This window comes from Haliotis rubra, unplaced genomic scaffold (genome assembly GCF_003918875.1).
Source record: "Haliotis rubra isolate DU_JTF1 unplaced genomic scaffold, ASM391887v1 Scf13, whole genome shotgun sequence".
Lineage (NCBI taxonomy): Eukaryota > Metazoa > Mollusca > Gastropoda > Lepetellida > Haliotidae > Haliotis > Haliotis rubra.
Window position 1 is genome coordinate 879,896 of NW_025765225.1, and position 20,634 is coordinate 900,529.

Genomic DNA, 20,634 nt, shown 5'->3' on the forward strand with positions numbered 1-20,634 from the left:
CGCGATACGACACTCGTGTGACATACGATATTAGTATGCAACTACCCATACGTTGACCACGTGGGTAATAAATACCATGATTGAGTTCACAACCAACCATCTTGCTGCTATTGCAGTGAAGTGCTGATAGGTTGTTGTTGGGTGAGGTAGAACAGCAATGTACTCCAATAATTAGATAAATGAATGCTACTACATTGAACCCTTGAGTCTTCCATTCCACCGATACATTGTTGTAGTGAAATAATTGTCACTACTCACATGTTTGAATAACCCTGTACAGTTAATGTTGTTCTAAGGATTTGACTTCACAGGTTACATCATGCATATCATATTGTGCACAATATTAAACTGAATACATTCGACTGACCACTGACTTCAAGCTTCTCAACAAGCTGAGATTCACATCCTCCAGTTATCCTCAAACCCCATAACCCTGTTCTTTATGCTATGACCATTGTCAGTCATTGACAATATATAGGAATTATGATTGTGTTTGAGGCTAATTCCTTAAGGCAATCCACATTCAATCTCAAAACAATCCACCTGCAACCCTTGAATGATAAGTTCCAATCCTGGATTTCCCCAACACACTTCCCCATCTTGGCGCGCTGAGATTGCTCATGGAACAGAGCCAGTTCTGTATGTTCCTTGAAGTAGCACTGGTGGCAAAACAATAAACCAATACAGTCTTGAAAACACAGCTACAAATGGTACCTACATGAGTAGAGAAATCACAGATGTGTATCAGGGAAATCTACAAAGTCTGTCCACAAATAAAAAGACTGAATAGGGACATGACTGAATAATCATATTACCATGGGTATTCTGCTTTAATAACATCAATATACTTTTATCGATGACAATTATTCTATTATTTTGTTAGAGATCCTTAAACCGTAGTCTTCCATGAAATTATCTTGCCATTACTTTATTCACCAACTTCTACAGTGCCAGTCACACAGATCATTCTGCTTTAAGTATGTTGTTAAGTACACTGCCAGTGCAAGTCTCATTCAGCTAAAACACACAAGGAAACATTGTGTATTTTGATACATACTGTATCACAACCTCTGTATCATAATGAATATCAAACCAGGTACACTGTGAAACATACAACTGAAGAACTGCTAACGGGGATGACTATCTACTTCACTATACATATAGTTCTAATTTGAAAAGTAGCCTGGTTGCTCCTATGAATCAGTTGTTTAATCAAATCATAGTTCTACTCTTATATTGTCTCATAAATGGTTTGATTTGTCATTCAGTGTGGGACTATTTTGATTCAACACAAAACTTAAACATGTTCCTCAAGTCAATTGCACAGAACTCTGGTGCCGTGCTTGCTTCAAAGTTTCTTCCAGCTCAGCAACTTCCATCTGCAGCGATGTCTTCTTCTGTTTTAATGCCAAGATAACCTCTGGAAACATGAAACATAAAGAGAATGAGTGAGTGAAAACAGGATTGAGGGAGGAAGGAATAGGGTTGTATGTCACTTCTAGCAATATTTCAGGGAACACCAAAAATGACCTTAACAGACTGTACCCAAAAAGTGAATCCAACTTGATTCTGGGTAAAATTTGGTTCCCAGGAACTGATGCATGTCTCAGCATGTGGCTTAGGCCCTGCATACTTGCTTTTCTGATCCATGCTATTTTTATACAGACATTTGTCATACAGCTGGAATAAGAACAGTATTAAACATGTTAACAACATCCTTGGCATAATGAACAGTGATTATAACTACTAGACTGCATATCCACCCAGTAATTCCTACTATATGGCGGCGGTCTGTAAATAATCGAGTCTGGACCAGACAATCCAGTGATCAACATCATGAGCATCATTCTATGCAACTGGGATATGATGACATGTGTCAACCATGTCAGTGAGTCCGACCACCCAATCCCGTTAGTCACCTCTTACGACAAGCGTGGGTTACTGAAGACCAATTCTAACCTGGATCTTCACAGGTCCAAGGAGGGTTATAAGATACTGAGTGTATAAAATTCATATGTGCACCAGTACAAAAACATCATTGTATTGTTTATATCATCAATGAGTGTCACATGAAATATGTGCAAGAATTCATTCAATTAATCATGTTAATACCCTAGCCCTTGAAATACAAGCATTCAGTACCATAGAATCTCTAATAATGGGAAATATGATAAGCTGTTAGTTTTCTACACTTGTTCGCAGTTAATATAGGGGATAGTACAATCAAATATACCAACCATTTTCAGATTCAGGATTTTCTGCTGTCGACTGACTAATCCGTAGTGCTTCTTCTTGTGGTGTTGATATTATTCTAATTCCACTCTCATTAAAGCACCACTTCTTTTCTAATTCTAACTTTTCAATTTCCTGTCAAAAGAAAATACCAATTTTATCAACATAATATTTATTAAAACACACATCTCGACCATACACACTCTAGAGCATTAACTTCATTAACAGTAGACCAATCGTAACTATTTCACAAGTACACTATCAAGCTCAATCACCTGTGTACATGTATATGAATGCCTCCTTCATTGGCAGACCCTTAAGGCTTACTGAGTAGCCATTGTCGAATGAACAAACAGGTGATTCCCTGGTACTGGGGAACATATGCAAGTTATTGCATGAATTAAACATAGAAACTGGTACACCGAAAATAATGGAGACTGCAGTGAATATGTCCCACTTAGTTATGCAACAATGAGAAATCTAATAATGCCGGGAATAGGTTACCATCTAATGATTTGGTGTGTGTGTTTTATTGGGTTTACAAACGATTGGGAGCGTATGGCAAGCTGAGATAGAGACGAGAGAAGAATTTCTATAGTCAGACATAAGATCTGTCCCAGTAAGAAGCTATGCATGCCGCCTATATAGTGCTACGCACGACAATGTACGTATATGCAGCAGTGTAACACGACGGGTAAAAACATGTTGATCGAAATCTGGACAGCATTAATAAACGTTAAAAAATGCAAAGACTTGTGTTTCCCTCGTTTTTCAAAATTAGAAGAAATTAGTGTCTACCTGTTGTAGTTTGGCTACATCATCTTGAACTTTTGCGGTTATGTTCTGTATAGCATGCTGTTCATAAATTAAAGTTGATAGAGATGCAACACCTCGTTTTATTGTCTGTGGGGAATCCATTTTTCAGAGTTATCTTTTCTTGGTTGTTCTAAATTGCGAAGACATGTTATGAAAGGCAGTTAGTCAATTAAACATATCTGTTGCATTCATATATGCTATTTTATGTCTAAAAATCGCGTATATACATTGCTTTTATTTTACGCTGTACAAAAATGACATGGTGTCCATTCTGTTTTTGTATTTATCAGAACCTGTTACATTATTCGTTTTGGAAATCTCATGTCACCATTTATACATAACTGTTGCTGTCATCGCACATGTTGTTTGTAAACACAAGAAGTCAATGGTTTGTGTGGCATTATGTCTGAAACTATGATATTGTTCGATGTACATAAGTTTCTGCCTTTTATTTCATGTAGTCTTCTATCTGAGAATCGTGTCTGCTCTCTGACTGTCTAGCTGTTCTCATCGTAAGTCGAATTATCGCCTACAACAACGTGGTGGTGGCACTAGCAGAGCAGCTATGGGGGCCCTGGGGCCCGTTTCATAAAGTGACCGTACCGCTACGTCTGTCGTATGTCTATGTTAAGCAAAAGAGTTACGGGCACCTTAGCGCTACGATCGCTTTGTGAAATTGGGCTCTGAGGACAGCTTCATCCAGTCGTCAGTCGTGACTCGTAAGTCTATGTTAAAGTATATGGGAGTTACGATCGTTTTAGGGTTACGATCACTTTGAGGAGCGGAGCCCGGGGCCCGTTTCTCAAAGCAATCGTATCGCTACGACAGTCATAATTAAGTCTCTGTTGAGGTATGGAAGTTACGATCATCTTATGGTTACTATCACTTTGGGGAATGGGGCCCTGGGTGCCGTTCCATTAACCTATCTTATCTAAGATCAATCTTAGCAAGTTACGCCAATTTTACAATCGTCTTAGCTAAAATTAAGTCACACCCATTCTACAAACCCATCTTAGACCGATCGTAGCCGGTCCCGATCTTACGATCCAATCCAAGCTTAGATCGAGACACTTTCATGAGAGAGATAGAGAAATGCGAGGCACGAGTTATCGCCTTTGGCATAGTCTAGCAGATGATGGAAGTAGTTTTGGAAACAAGTGTAAACGTGGAGAAAAAAACTCGAGCAAAATATTTGGGTAGTGAGCCCCTTCGTTTCAGGGGCAAGTGCGTGTGAACGCTGGGTATCAGGCATATGTGGCTGAACCTTGTCGATCAAACAAGGCATGACGAGGCATCCTCTACCTCACTCCCTGTTATAACGCACCAGCGGTAAGACGTTTGCTAGTGGCCGTTACGGTTTGATATGTACAGAGTAACGGCTCGCTACGGCTAAAACTACTTTTTTACCATGTTGTCTTGCCGCACAAATTGTGTAAGCAAAGCTAAACGTTATGCTCAATAATTATGTAAGAACTTGTTCTGAAAATTGGTCCAAATGTTACAAGAAATGTGTAAAAATTCAATGTTATTTGGTATGTTTTTGCAAATGGAAATAATGTCTGGATGTATTTGTCAAAACAACATACATTTCACAAGCCAATGTGATACCTGGTGACAAGTATTACGATATGTATGTGTGTAATTTCAATTAAATAGTAAAGTTACTCACGAATTTCTAATTTGAGAAGCTACGGCTTGCTACACATGGAGACACAGGTTTGCTAGTGGCAAGTCGTTTTCATTGATATGGTTTGCTACCATTGATTTTGTTGATACGGTTTGCTTTTTGTTTGGTCTACCAGGTCCATGAAGTACAGGTGTCATGACTACGATGTAAAAAAGTGACATATTTATAAAATGTACCTGTCACCTTGACACAACCAATGTTATTCAGCTGTAGCGAGCCGTTACTCTGTACATAGCAAACCGTAACGGTCACTAGCAAACGTCTTATCGCTGGTGCGTATTACAAGGTGTGACCTCGCCACAAGCACATCATGTGATAAGGTATCTAGAATCTGTCAGTGGTCTTGAAAGACAGGCAGTCTGCCATTAGAATCCAAATAAGTGCAGGTGAAATCAAACATATTTGTATCTTTTTGTTTCAGAACATTGTTCACTTCACAACCCATCCCTATTCTAACCATGATGTTGCAAGATTGTTGTACAAATGTATTACACTGACTCCCTAGGCTGTGTTCCCATGACGACAGTGGTCAGACTGGCCTAACATTTGTAAGGCTTCAGTGCAGTGTTTGTTTACATCACAGAAAAAAACAAATTCATTTCATGGGGGGTTTTAGGGGACGCTCACAGTGAAATGCTCGCTCTTCTTCTTCATATAGAATATGAAAGCCACGATTGATTTTAGCGATCCTAAGATCCTAACTTAGGCTTTGGATCTTAACTTGACTTGGGTAAGATTGGTTAGTGGAATGGTATGCCGATCGTAATGTCACGCTAAGATTGGGATTTTAGGGGTTTACGATTGGCTCGGGGCTAAGATCGGTTAGTTGAACGGCACCCTGGACTCCAGCAGTCAAGACCTAACCCTACATCGCGTCCGAACACACCACCTTCATGATACTCTTCAGATTATGATGCCATAATCATTACCCCTTGTATTTTGTTGATATTTTTAATAGAAATTCCCTGACTTTGTTTCTGAAATGTTTGTTAGCTATACATGTATTGCCGATAAATGTATCTATATATCATATACTATTGATTCATGTACCAGTCATAATAGTATATTAGTCGGATCATAGGACGGCAGTGCTTACTCAAGCTGAAGGGGTCTTTCTCACCACAGGTACTACAGATATGTACCCCAGGATGTTTCTATTTACAGAAATCTACCCTATAAACAAAGGCAAAATACAGAAACGTACCTGTTACCCAAACAAATTCTGCAACCAAAAATCGAAACCATATGTTGTTGTTCCTGTTCAAGTGATTGCAAGTGGTATTTTGCTTTGCGATATATACTTTACTGGTACTTATATTTTGCTTTGCGAAATATTCGTTACAGTGTATGCTCGTTTCTTAATTTCACAACGTAATCAAATGTAGCTAACACAACAGCATGAATGTTCCGATTAGGAAAACATCACAATGCAGAATTGGCTCGTCCTAGGGTACGTTTCTATATTCAGATTATGGCTAGTACACATCTGTACACATCTGTTGTACCCATGTCGACAACGGACCCCCTTCAGTTTTACTCAGGCTATAACAAGGGGTTTTGTGTCACACAGACACTGTTAATTCTTAATGATTGCATTGGCTTAGACTAAAGTGATCTTTTGTATGTTATTGTTAATGTTTTATAGTCGTTCATGTAACTAGAAAGATGACTACAACTGTTTCTTAAGTGTCCAAACCCCACAATACGACAATACTACAAATGAAGACAGAAGCAGCTCAGCAAGCTCTTCACTTTGTTTTGTGAAATGGATATTAGCAGTAGACATTTAACATAGAACCACTTAACTGGTAACTTATAAGCATAACAATAACTGTTTACAAAGTCTAGCTGGTTGAACTTTGACTCGGGCTCACTTATTACCTCCCTTTTCCCATTCAACACTTTGCTCTTTACAACCCTTGAGATTGGCATACACTGCCAGTCAAACAGATTTAAGATTGAATGTGATGTAGGGTATGGTTTTACTATTGCATTTCAAAAGACCCTTACTCAGTATCAAATGTAACATAAGGATCCCTTTCTCCAGTGTCATAACTCTATAAATATATTTTCCAGTTTTGAACAAAGTCATTTTGGTTGGTTGTTTATTAAAGGTCATCAGTGAGTATAATTCTTTGCTTACGTTGTAATGACAGAAATGGAGATGTGACATCATTTCAGAAATATTGGTATGCTTTAAATGGGTCAGGTGTATGTGTCATAATAGACTGGAGATTGAATATGCTCAGTCACCATGGAAGAGCTTAGACTAACCTTCATTACAGGACAGCTTCATTACAGGACAGACTGGAGTTACTCTACATACAAGCTAATAATATCCAGACCATATTTTGTAGCTAAATCTGATGATATGTGTTTGATAGCCTGTTCTGTTCTGTTATAGATTGTCAACGATGAGTTCTACTGATGATGAAATAGATGTGTTCAGGAAAAATGTTTTAAGTATCAATCCCACAAGGATTTCAAGGAAAGGACCAGTAGAACCAGATTCAGACAGTGATGAATCAGATGAATCTGACAGTGACATGTCAGACAACTTGCCATCGAGTTATTCACTACCAAAACAAGAACTAGAGGAATCGCCTACAGAATCTGAGAGTTCAGATGGGGACACTCAACAGCGAACAAAGTCAGGGACAAAACCAGTTATATCTAATGCTAAAGACAGAAATAATATTAATGTTCGCAAAGAAATTAAAGGAAGGAAACGGAAGTTGAAAATGAGAGAGGTTGAACCGGGAACAATCAGATGATGAACCTGAAGAAGTGTCCATGAGTAAAATGGAAAAGATATCTCCAGAAGATGAAGAGGAATATGTGAGTTGAAGATTTATTAAGGAAGGACTGAGAGAGTAATGAGATTTGTTCAGCTGTAATGCTAGTGTAGTTGTTGTACTTCATTACCCATTTGGATCCAGGCTCTGAAGCCTGTTGTATTGTATGTTTAACATTGTAACGAATGAAATTGACTGAATGGATTTATTTTGTGAATAATCTTAATAGTTTTTAACCTTTTTGTGTTTCAGTCTGCAGTAAGAGAAGGTATGTTTATATTTACCGCTGTTAGAATTCCATTCCATTGCATATTCCTATATTTGCCATGAAATCATTCCATGTTGAATATGACCATTGCACCCAACATGTTGGAATAATCAGAATACCAACGCTATATCTCATGAAAAGGTGCACTTGCTTGTGCTGTTTGTGATTCTAAGTATGCACTGGTCATATATGATAGAGACACGATCATGTTTCATGCTTGTCTATTATAGATTCCATTCCTCACAAATACACTGCTGTATACATTGCAGAAGTGATTTTAAGATTCACCATTTTGTTAGAGTGGTTGACGCAATAATTATTTATGATCAATCTTGATCAATTAATTGCAATCAATCTTCCAAAGAATTATCTCTTTAAGTAATATTTCATTGCATTCCATGACAAGACATACCTTCAGAAAACTGTTGCAATAGCATGAATACTTGAAACCTTGTACATAATCAGCTTAATGTAGATGATATGTACTTCTTTCCAGAATTGTCACATATGTCATTTGAGGAACTACAGAAGTTGAGAGATCGCTTGGGAGTAAAGGTGTAAGTATTTGATGTTTCGTACATCACAACACTTGTGAACCTGCCAACCATATGTCATGGTTGTGGCTAATGCAGAACATGTGATCCAAGAAGGACATCATCAAAGATGTCATGACTTTGCAAAAAGACTTGAATGTAGTTGGTGTATTGATTCAGTGTGTATGCGAGTGATCTAGGATTAACACGTTGAAACTGCTTCACTGATGATTTGAGGAGGGGGCTAACTCTGCTGGCCCGATTAAATAGTCCAGATTGTAACATCACCCCCTTTTACCATAAAAATTACTTACAGTTTGGCTTTGCATTTAAGATCATTTAAACATTATTTCAGTTAAAATGTGGTGTGTTAGTTTGATGTGGAGTGAGTGAGTGAGTTTAGTTTTACGCCGCTTTTAGAAATATTCCAGCAATATCATGGCGGGGGACACCAGAAGTTGGCTTCACACATTGTACCCATGTGGGGAATCGAACCCAGGTCTTCGGTGTGACGAGCGAACGCTTTAGCCACTAGACTACCCCACTGCCCCTTGTTTGATGTGGGAGGAAAGCACTGTGTGATGCAGATCTTGCATGTTTACCACATGGAAAGTTTACTTTTATGAATATGATACTGACAAACCCCTATGTTATCATGGATATGATATTGTGATTATATATTTTAACCTCCTTATTCTCAATTTTATTTAATGGACACAGGAATGTTGCTTTGATTGTCCTTTCCATTGTTATGCCTCTGTGATAAATTATTGTTGTGAATTTATGTTTAGTGGCCAAAAGGTACAGAAAATAGTTTTGATGTTATATATATATGAAGTATCCTGGCTTACATATGCCAGATTCAAATGAGGATTGCAAATTTACTTACCTGGAAAATACACATTCATCTCTCAGAGGATTTACAACATTCTTGCTCAGACAGTATGAGAGTCTCTTATACATGTCACTATTATTCAGTATATATTTTCCAGGTACAAACAGGTGATGAGAGGTGAGGGAAAATCACATCATCTTTCCACGTCCAAGAAGAGTTTCACAAGAGAAAATAAAAATAGGTCAGTGCTGTTGACATGCTGGCAACCACCCCACCCCCTTTTTTCACAACTGATGACATTTTGTGTGTGCATTGCCTACTGTGATAACACAACCAGTTAAGACCTGATCTTCAGCAGCCCATGCTTGTCGTAAGAGGCTATTAAGGGGATCAGATGGTCAGGCTCACTGACTTGGTTGACACATGTCATCATATCCCAATTACACAGATCGATGTTTATGCTGTTGATCACTGGATTGTCTGGTCAAGACCAGATTACTTACAGACCACCGCCATATAGCAGGTATATTGCTGAGTGCAGCATAAAACTAAACTCACTCACTCACTCACTGTGATAACAAGTAAAATTAAAGATGTTATAGGGATGTTTTCAAAATCCAGGATCAATTCCTGTTGTCTATCATTTGTACTTTGTACCCGAGATTACATGATCAAGATTTTATTTACTTGTGGATCATGATAATTGTTTTAGATGACTCGTATTGAATTTTGAAACATATGGTTTTCATTTTGCAGACCAGCAGAAGCGTCATCCAAGAAACCAGTGTCCATTTACAGAGAAGTAATTTCAGTCAAAAAGAAGGTACAAAGAAATAATGTTTGTTTTTGTGTTATATTGTGGTTCATCAAATGTTCCTGGCCACTCCAATTCTATTTGCAGAGTTGTGTACTGTAGAAAGTTTACCATTCCAATTATGTTTCAAGGTTTGTTAGGACCTATGACTGTGAGTTTCATAAGAGCAGGAAGAGGCTAAGACTTAGTTAACCATGCTTTCCTCCTGTGCAGTGTGCGAAATAGCCACTGGCCCACTAGCCCGTGGCTAGTACAAATCCAGTCAGGCCAGTAAATCTCCACAGTCACTGGCCCGACGGGCTAGTGATTCTTCAAGGGGTCATTTTGTAAATATATCACTCTCTCCGACTCACTAAGTTACAATACACTTGTAAATCATGCAAGAGTATGGCCTGATAAATTGTCTACATTCAAATTCAGGCTAGTGAATTATTTTGTGGGCTAGTAACATTCGGTATAGCTAGCCCGACTGGCAAGCAGATTTTGGAAAGTATTTTGCACACTGCTCCCATGAAGGCCAACACGCCATCATACAATTTCATTGACTCCAAAATCTAGAGTAAAAGGATACTAATTGGATCAGGTGGTCAGGCTCGCTGACAGGTCATTGTATCCCAGTTGCATAGATCGAGGCTCATGCTGTTGATCACTGGATTGTCTGGTCCAGACTGCCGCCATATAGCTGGAATATTGCTGAGTGCGGGCGTTAAACAACGAACTAACCAACCAAATCTAGACCACTGCCACAGAGGTCTGACAATAAACCAGATGTTGATCTGGCTTCCACCACTGCACAAGGCACAGCCCATATCCTGGAGCCTTATGGTCATCATGTTCAGCGAGAGATCATTGAAACCATTTGCACACAGCAAATGTAGAAGTTTGGTATCACCTTGGGATACATATTCCAAACAAATGTGAAACTCTCTGTGTGCGGGTCTCCGATGCTGTTAGGCAAACAAAACAGTTACTGTGTAGTGTTGAAGAACTGTGATTTTCTGCAGGTTACAAGGGACCCGAGGTTTGATGACTTATCAGGGAAATACAACGAAGCCATCTTCAAGAGTTCATATGCATTTCTTGATGATGTGAAGCAAAGGGAAAAGGAGGTGAGAAATGTAACAGATTTACGTCAACCACTTTCTCTCACATTATTGCTACCATAGTACTCTGTCCATCCATGAAGCAAAGATGATGATGATGATGATGACAGATTTACGTCAACCACTTTCTCACACATTATTGCTACCATATTACTCTGTCCATCCATGAAGCAAAGATGATGATGATGATGATGATGATGATGATGATGATCTTATTTTTATAGTTTACCGGAGGTGTGGCGTGTTTCACTTATACTTTTAATCAATTTTCGTAATTATATCTTTAATTGTGTATATATTTCTTTTTGTTACTGATTGTATATGCAAGCTGCCATGGATAACAAATGATACCTATATCCAATTAAGCATATTCTATGATGCTTGCATGTATACATCTTTAGTTACTGGTTAGGATATTAATGGGTTTGTCACAAATTTTCTTGACAGAAACTGGCAAAACAGCTGAAGAAGACAAAGAATGATCAGAAGAAAAAGGAGTTACAGTACTTGATAAACAGAATGGTGTGTTTCTTGTGTTGTTTCCTTCATTGATTCCCCAAGCTTGTAAACTACCGTAATTGAAAACCAACTTAAATGTGGATTATATGGCCACAGTGTCTGCTGAATGAAAATTGCAATCAGAAGAAGGCTGATTCTCACCTATATGCATTGGTCAGATGTGTGGTGTTTCATATAGACACATTCCTATTGGTTCTTGATTGACTTTGATAAACTTAGACATTGGGTCGTCAATCAATTGCATACCGGTAGGTTTTAGTGACCTTGATGAAGTGGAATGTTTCTCATACATTTAGTCAGTGGCTTGCCTTTAATGAAGATGAAGAATGGATTGTGATGTTAAACAGTTCTCATTCTCAGATTGACCATGTTATTTTAAGTATGAATTATGGTTGGAGTAATTTTAAGTTCTCGCTGACTTTCCCTACCTGGTTATGCCACTATTTGGCTGATTCATTGCCAGAGTAACATTAATTTCTCACTGGCTTTCCCTAGAAGATGGAGACACTATTTCTCTTCTTTAGTGTGAAGTAACATTGACTTTTCACTCACATCTTGTGTATTGTGTGCAGGAACAGCAGGCATCTGCAGACAAACAGAAGCAGAAGAGGAAAGAGCTGGAGAAGGACTGGAAGAAGAAAGAACTTGGTCGTGTGGTGGAGGGCAAGAACCCATACTTCCTTAAGAAAGGTGAGAGCATGATATGATGCTGATGTAACTCATTTGCAGTCAGGTGTCTTATTAAGAGACGAGCCCAATATTTCTGTAACTGATGCATGTTGAGTATTGGAGCATGAAGGGGACACTATGTTTACAAGTGGTTAAGATTCCTTTCAAGGTTAAACCACGCTGTCATGTAACGTTCATGTTTCGTTAATGTGCTGGCATGTTTACTATCTTACTAGGAAGTAAGTTCAATATCACATTTTACATGAAATGTATGTGTGCTCTATATTCTGTATTGGTTGCAATACAATTTCAGAACAGAAAGGACATTAGGGAAGTTGTTTTTATCAGGGCAAGAATTAACCATGCAGTTAAAGATGCAATCTTGAAGTACATCTTGATAGTTATTCCTCTCTAAGCAAAGACAGGAGGATTTCAATTGGTGTTAAGACCAGGTGAACTTTTTAATCAAGTCAGACTTGTAAATTCTCTTTTTGAGAAATGACAATATTCAGAAGGCATGTCTGATTTTTTATCTAAATCGGAACTCAAACAACCCATGACTGTTGTGAATAATAATATAACCTTGTCTTATCTGAGGACCATCATGGAAACACCATAAAAAGATGTTTGTTCTTAGAAGGTTTTCCTTTCTAAAAATGGTGGTTTAGAAAGCTGCAACAAGAAGTGTCCTTCATTAGATTCAGTGGACAATGTTCAGTGTTTATCACAGATCTCTTCAGATCATCACATAGAGAGTTATGGTATCAAAGTAACAGATTCAGTATTTATGAGGTTGGATATTGCCTTTCTGTGCATGTGATCTTCAAGCTGAACCAGTGTGCAGATGTTGAGAAGTATGTTATACAAGATAGCACTGTTGACAGGTGACTTGCGGAAGCTGGAGTTGGCTGAGAGATTTAAGGAACTGAAGAAGACTGGTAAACTTGACAAATATATGGGGAAAAAGAGGAAGAAGAATGCCAGCAAGGAGAAGAAGAAACTTCCAGACTAGGCCATCAAGCAATGGACTGTGGTTTTGTTGTACCATATGAAATATGTACCAGAGCTACATAACAATGTATGTGGATAAGACATTTGTTCATGTTCAGAAATAAAGATGTGTTATAGCCAAGGATTCATGTTATAATTATGGGGGCGTGGTTGGACGAGCTGTCTCAGGCGCCAGGCTAGTGATCCAGCCACATTAACTCGCTGTTCCTAGTGGCTGCACGAGTTGTATGTTCCCGAGGGAACATATTGAAAATATGATGTGCCGTTGAGATCAACATCCAATGATCGAAGGAAAACAAAGCGCTTTGAGCATGCATGTAGATGGGATGGAATATAGCGCTATATAAATACCCATATAATAATAATAATAATAACTGATGGAGATCGGTGAATGCAATATCAACAGGGACTGAAGACTTGTTTGATCATTCCATTTGATCATACCAGTAATTAAGAGTTTTGCTTTATAGCTGAATATGTGTGCAGTGTTATTGTAGGACTGTAGTACTTACTTCATACTTTTGGGGGCAAAAGCTTCACTGAAAGTTTGTACCCAAATTCCCCATTTTGTTTGTTGTTCAATGCTGCAATATTCCAGCTTTGCCATAGATGCCTGTAAATAACTAAGTCTGAACCAGACAATCCAGTGATAGTTCTGAGCAACGATCAACTCAGCTTGGGTGGCGACACACTGTCAACTCTGTCACTGAGTCTGACCACCAGATACCCATTTGTCATCAGTATTCAACAATACAGCAGAATTTAGCTAAACCTGTAGAGGTTTCCAATTCTTTGAAGAGAATCGTCCTTGGGTATATATATACATTTTGCTGCTGCTGAAAATGTCATATTAAAGTTGTATCAATGTTTTTAATAAAATATTGTACAATAAATAAAAATATTTTTAGCATCTGTTATCTCTGGGGGCTGGGAGAAGCCCATACATATCTCTCGCACGTCAGGGTTATACTTTTCAAGGCACATACCAGACACTATTCATGACTGTTGGCATGGGGAATACTTTGCCCGCGAGACAAAGTACAACCGTAAATGCCTGGAAGCAAACACGCCAGTTATGTAGCTAACAGCTGACCAGCAGCATAATATACTAATGCATAAACATTGAAAAATTACGTGAATGCTAATTCACGGGAAGAAATAGTTGGTTAAACGCAATATTACAACCACGCGGCACGCTAAACTTCCCCGCCATGGAATAGCAGCAACACGCATGTGAAACCACGGAAAGAAGGAAAATAATTAATACAAAGTCACAATTATAGACAACCGAATCGCAGAAAGTTTACTGTTCCTTTCAAGGACAAAATAAAGACCATACATACAGGTGGTGAAGCCCCAGACATTATCCTCTTTAAACTTTGAAAGATTGAAGGAGTTCCAGCTCTGCCCCACACATCCGGGTATTAAAAGTACAGCAGAAGAATGATGATACGGGCCTAGGTGCTTACCTGAAGAAAGATGCTAACGGAGTGTAACTCCACGAGGTGGGGCCGATAATAAATAAAAGATTTTATTTATTGTACAATATTTTATTAAAAACATTGATGGGCTGCACCGTTAAGGACATTTTCAGCGCAGAAAATGTATATATGTACCCCTGCTGACGCATCTCTGGAAAAAGAATCTCCTGTGTGCGTGGTCTCCGATGCTTTAGGCAAACAAAACAGTTACTCTGTAGTGTTGAAGAACTGTGATTTTCTGCAGGTTACAAGGACCCGAGGCTCTGATGATCATCAGGGAAATATGTTCAGTCTTCAAGAGTTCATATGCATTTCTTGGATGATGTGAAGCAAAGGGAAAGGAGGTGAGCAATGCATTAAGATTTATCGCCAACCACTTTCTCACACATTATTGCTACCATATTACTTCTGTCCATCCATGAAGCAAAGATGTATTGATGATGATGATGATGATGATGATGATGATGATGATGATCTGGTCTTTATAGCTGATCGGAGGTGTATGCGGTTTCACTTATACTTTTAATCTATTTTCGTAGTCATATTTAATTGTGTATATATTTCATTTTTGTTACTGATTGTATATGTGCCATGGATAACAAATGATACCTATATCCAATTAAGCATATTCTATGATGCTTGCATGTATAGATCTTTAGTTACTGAAGTTAGGATATTAATGGTTTGTCACAAATTTTCTGACAGAAACTGGCAAAACAGCTGAAGAAGACAGCAATGATCACACATGTGGCTGACAAATTCCTGATGACTCCGATTACTACAGACCGGACATACAGCTTTGAATATTGGCTGGAGTGTGGCGCAAACCAAACTCACTACACTCACGCTCACGCGAATGAACTCGTGATTACATTGTTGTTAAGGTAATTTCAGTAGTTTTGCATCAGCATCCATTACAATTTTACACTTACACTCGATCTGTTGTAACCGGAATCTGCGTGAATCGAGCATGGGTATGCACTGAAACATAAATCTAAACTCGATACAGGCCACTCTTATGAAGTTTTCTGAAAACCACGTAAACAGCAATCACTTCTGCCAGCAAAGCGATATTACTCTTCGGGCATTGCAAAGTCGCCGGCTGTCGTTGTTGAACCATTTCATTGAAGCGCTTACTTCAGCTAGACCAGAGTCTCCTTAGACCATTACAGCTACAAATCTGCTCCGGACCCGAACGCGCTCAATCATTGCCACGATCTTTAAATACTGCCTAAAGACATAACCCTTACAAAAATTGAATTACAATGAAGGGATAGCAGCACCTGTACTGCAGTGTATTTTTAATTTGTGTAGCGCTAGCTCGCCATTGTCAATTGAAATTCGACATCGCCTCCCATATCTGCATCGCGGACCACGCTTTGCAGTGGTAGTCTCTTTTATAGGAGATATCGCCCTATGCGTTTCCTTCAGACTGTCGCGATGTTTTGCATCGGGTAATCTGCCGTGCCGCAGAAATGTCGTCATAAAACTTATGACACATTCGCAATGTATCCCTCGCCGGCCGGTGATATAAAGAAGTCCCTCATTTCAAGAAATCTGTCCTAAACTTACGGTTTTTGGAATGTAAGCATTATTATTTTACGATGACTGGTAATGTTGTTGGAAAAAAACTTTTATGTTGACGCTTCGCTGTTCTTGCCTGGAGCTGAGGGTCAGTTTGTGTTTGGCACTCTTTTCTTTCATTTGGGGCACGCCTCAAACAGTTTTTTTCCCTTTTAGCTCCCATATCGCTTTATCCACATGGATAATGCTGAATCAGATGTTTTGATCAGTAAATTTTATGGCGCTTCTTCAAAGTTTTGAAAGCCAGAGCTTTGCAGTGGTCTTTGACATAGGACCAAGAACAGAAAATGTTCAACAACCAAAGGCAACTTCAGAACAAGGCGTTTTCGGTTGTATGTGGTAAGTTTCGCTTTGGCACAAAATACCAGCAAAGTAGCCCGCGAGAAAGTTTTGAAGACAACTTTTGCCCAAAAAGTAGCTGGCCAATATGGCGGCCATCATATAAAACATAGGCACATTTGACGATGCTACTGTGTAGAAACATGCATAGACACAAAGTATGCAACGTTTGAAAGCCGTAGCCCTTGTAGTTTTAGTGCAGCACATTTTGGGAGGTATGCAGTCAGGATTTTGCTGAAAAACATCAACAAAAACTTCAATCCCAAATAGCCCAAACGGTGCATTTTAGCGAATTTGAGCCGTCCAGGCTGAAATTGTAGGCATTTTATCTGCCCTTTGCTATTGGGCCTACAGCCCAGAGATTTTAAAAGCTGAGCGATATCTACACCTCGGTGGGCATCTGGGTGATTTTGTCAAGGCATTCTGTCCAGCGGTGCTCTCTGTAGCTCTGTTACAAAATACGGAAGAAATAAATAATAATAATAATAATAATAATAATAATAATAAAACATCGAACGATTACAATAGGTCTCCTGCCTAAAGGCAAAGGAGCCCTAATTAAAAATCGTTATTTTTGAGTTTTTCGGCCTTTGACCCCGAAACTTGATAGTATGTCGAAAATGCTTTCTAATGGTCAAGGTCACCAAGGTCACAGGGGTCAAGGTCATTTGACTGGTCCGTCCTACAAGACAAAAACATCGCTTTTTGGCGAGCTAAGACGCTCGTTGTTATTACCTCTAGGGTGACAGGAATTAGTGTTTCTGTTTTGCCCCAGATGACCCGATGTATCATATGCCCGGTCAGATTTAGTGACAAATATGTCCGCCTTTACTGTCCGCATGTCTGTCCGTCAAAATACTGTATAGTTAGTATCTCGAAACTGTAAAACGCACAGAGTTGAGATTTTGCACACAGCATTCCCTTTGACTGTGCCTAACGATGATGTAAAAATCAAATCATTTGAATTTCAACTTTTGTTGCTATGGCAACCTGATAAATGAAAACTTCAATCCAAGATGGCGCCAAACGGCTAGAGATATCGCTCTGGGACAACCAGACAAAATGATCGGCATCTCATGACCAAGTCACATACCAAATATGGAAGCGATTGGGGCAATAGTGGTGGAGTTATATGCTGTTTTTATGCCGCTTTGGACTCGTGAATGCATTTCTGCAATTTTTGCAATGCCATATGGCCGACAAACGATCAAACTTTGATATGCATGTAAGAACACGAAATGTTAAGCATCTTATGTTGATGCATACTGCCAAGTTTTACTGCCTTCTGTGCAGAACTTGAGAAGCTATGCTGTTTATAATGTAGTATCATCAGAATCTGACCCGAATTCCAATATGGCCGCCAAGCAATACACATTTTGACATACACCCAAGAACGAAAAATGTTCAACACACTTAGTTACTATGTACTGCCAGATTCTAGCTGCATAGTTGAAATAGTTATGACGCTGCGATTTTTTGAAAATACATTTTAGTACAAAATAAACAACAGAAGCAAACATCTAGATATCCGTAACTAATCAAGATATCGCAACATAGCTTATGGGCATTAATATTTGAGGTATATATTGTATATCTGCACATTTACAGCGTTCTGCAGTTCATACATTCACAGTTATGGATTGCGAAAAATGCCTACCCAACAAAATCTGCAAATTTCCGATAAACATCTTCAATCCAATATGGCCGCCGCATCACGTGACTTTTGACATAGGACCAAGAACAGAAAATGTTCAACAACCAAAGGCAACTTCAGAACAAGCGTTTAAAGTGTTGTATGTGGTAAGTTTCGTTTGGCACAAAATAGCAAAGTAGCCCGTGAAAGTTTTTGAAGACAACTTTTGCCCAAAAAGTAGCGTCAATATGGCGGCCATCATATAAACATAGGCACATTTGACGATGCTACTGTGTAGAAACATGCATAGACACAAAGTATGCAACGTTTGAAAGCCGTAGCCCTTGTAGTTTTAGTGCAGCACATTTTGGGAGGTATGCAGTCAGGATTTTGCTGAAAAACATCAACAAAACTTCAATCCCAAATAGCGTCCAAACGGTGCATTTTAGCGACTTTGAGCCGTCCAGGCGAAATTGTAGGCATTTTGATTAGCATCTGCTCAAGTACTTTGGCACACATTGGAGCATTAGTTTTGGAGATATTTGAATTTGAAATTGAAATTTTTGAATTAATTTTGAATTATCTGCCCTTTGCTATTGGGCCTACAGCCTAGAGATTTTAAAGCGCGATATCTACACCTCGGTGGGCATCTGGGTGATTTTTGTCAAGGCATTCTGTCCAGCGGTGCTCTCTGTAGCTCTGTTACAAAATACGGCGGAAGAATAAATAATAATAATAATAATAATAATAATAATAAAACACGAGCGATTACAATAGGTCTCCTGCCTAAAGGCAAAGGAGCCCTAATAACTGATGGAGATCGGTGAATGCAATATCAACAGGGACTGAAGACTTGTTTGATCATTCCATTTGATCATACCAGTAATTAAGAGTTTTGCTTTATAGCTGAATATGTGTGCAGTGTTATTGTAGGACTGTAGTACTTACTTCATACTTTTGGGGGCAAAAGCTTCACTGAAAGTTTGTACCCAAATTCCCCATTTTGTTTGTTGTTCAATGCTGCAATATTCCAGCTTTGTCATAGATGCCTGTAAATAACTAAGTCTGAACCAGACAATCCAGTGATAGTTCTGAGCAACGATCAACTCAGCTTGGGTGGCGACACACTGTCAACTCTGTCACTGAGTCTGACCACCAGATACCCATTTGTCATCAGTATTCAACAATACAGCAGAATTTAGCTAAACCTGTAGAGGTTTCCAATTCTTTGAAGAGAATCGTCCTTGGGGTACATATATACATTTTCTGCTGCTGAAAATGTCATGTGACAGTTGTATCAATGTTTTAATAAAAATATTGTACAATAAATAAAAATATTTTTTATCTATTATACGGCCCCCACCATGTGGAGTTACTTCCCTGCTATGCATGCGCAGCCAACCAGGTAAGCACCTAGGCCCGTATCATCATTCCTTCTGCTGAATAAATCAGTGAACAGAATTGCGGGGAGGTGGTGGCCCTACCCCAAGGACAATTCTCTTCAAAGAATTGGAAACCTCTACAGGTTTAGCTAATTCTTTTTCATAGAGATCGTCCTTGGGGTACATATATGCATTAACTCAGACTCCCAAGGACGGAGGCTAGGGAGGAGGGAATTCTGTCAAAGTACACATAAATAGCGATCGTTAGGAAGAAAATAACAGACACCACAACACTCACCTGTCACGTGTCCCAGAGCTTCCGAATTGCTTTGCTTAACTTATGAGGTCAGATCTCAGTACTTTCCTCCCTGTTGGTTACCCTCCCATTATGAAAGCTTTGGGACACGTGGACAGGTGAGTGTTGTGGGCGTCTGTTACTTTCTTCCTAACGATCGCTGTTTATATGTACTTTGACAGAATTCCCTCCTCCCTATCCTCGTAGGACTGTAGTACTTACTTCATAAGTTTGGGGGCAAAGCTTCACTGAAGCTCTGTACCCAAATTCCCTATTTGAGTGTTGTTCAATGCTGCAATATTCCAGCTTTGTCATAGATGCCTGTAAATAACTAAGTCTTATGTGGGGGTCATAAAGACAGAATTGCGATCGTTCCAACACTCACCTGTCACGGTCCCAGAGCTTCAATTGCTTTGCTTAACTTATGGAGGTCCTTTCCTCCCTGTTGGTTACCCTCCCATTATCGTGGAAGCTTTGGGACAGGACTGTTGTATGCGTTGTTACTTTCTTCCTAACGATCGCTGTTTTATGTGTACTTTGACAGAATTCCCTCCTCCCTATCCTCCGGGAGTCTATCCTCCTCCTATCCCCCCGGATCTCTATGAAAAAGAATTAGCTAAACCTGTAGAGGTTTCCAA

At 39.1% G+C, this 20,634-nt stretch overlaps 2 protein-coding genes across 3 annotated transcripts; one reads left to right on the plus strand and one right to left on the minus strand.

The window, feature by feature from the left end:
- On the minus strand, positions 1-3,157 carry LOC124267238. Its single transcript, XM_046702153.1, has 3 exons — positions 3,031-3,157; positions 2,238-2,367; positions 1-1,420 (listed from the first exon to the last, which is right to left on the minus strand). Exons 1-3 carry the CDS (start codon positions 3,148-3,150, stop codon positions 1,311-1,313), a joined length of 360 nt encoding a protein of 119 aa, XP_046558109.1. The 5' UTR covers positions 3,151-3,157; the 3' UTR covers positions 1-1,310.
- Positions 3,158-3,365: 208 nt separating this feature from the next.
- LOC124267085 (ribosomal RNA processing protein 36 homolog) lies at positions 3,366-13,398 on the plus strand. 2 transcript variants are annotated; one of them, XM_046701920.1, is made up of 10 exons: positions 3,366-3,436; positions 7,140-7,573; positions 7,783-7,798; positions 8,295-8,355; positions 9,324-9,407; positions 9,923-9,989; positions 10,985-11,089; positions 11,531-11,605; positions 12,175-12,292; positions 13,156-13,398. In XM_046701920.1, the coding sequence occupies exons 2-10, from the start codon at positions 7,529-7,531 to the stop codon at positions 13,281-13,283; spliced, it is 699 nt and encodes a 232-aa protein (XP_046557876.1). In that variant the 5' UTR covers positions 3,366-3,436; positions 7,140-7,528; the 3' UTR covers positions 13,284-13,398. The 2 variants fall into 2 exon arrangements, with proteins under 2 accessions (XP_046557876.1, XP_046557875.1); XM_046701919.1 differs by lacking the exon at positions 3,366-3,436 and adding an exon at positions 3,480-3,560.
- Positions 13,399-20,634: the final 7,236 nt, after the last annotated feature.

Bases quoted from the DNA above. Each gene is read 5' to 3' on its own strand.
- LOC124267238 (XM_046702153.1), bottom strand. From the start codon at position 3,150: ATGGATTCCCCACAGACAATAAAACGAGGTGTTGCATCTCTATCAACT. The intron at 2,368-3,030 runs GTAGACACTAAT...TTCTTTTGACAG, and splicing joins ATGTAGCCAAACTACAACAG to GAAATTGAAAAGTTAGAATT. The intron at 1,421-2,237 runs GTTGGTATATTT...TCATGTTTCCAG, and splicing joins AAATCCTGAATCTGAAAATG to AGGTTATCTTGGCATTAAAA.
- LOC124267085 (XM_046701920.1), top strand. From the start codon at position 7,529: ATGAGTAAAATGGAAAAGATATCTCCAGAAGATGAAGAGGAATAT. The intron at 8,356-9,323 runs GTAAGTATTTGA...TATATTTTCCAG, and splicing joins GATCGCTTGGGAGTAAAGGT to GTACAAACAGGTGATGAGAG. The intron at 9,990-10,984 runs GTACAAAGAAAT...GATTTTCTGCAG, and splicing joins TAATTTCAGTCAAAAAGAAG to GTTACAAGGGACCCGAGGTT.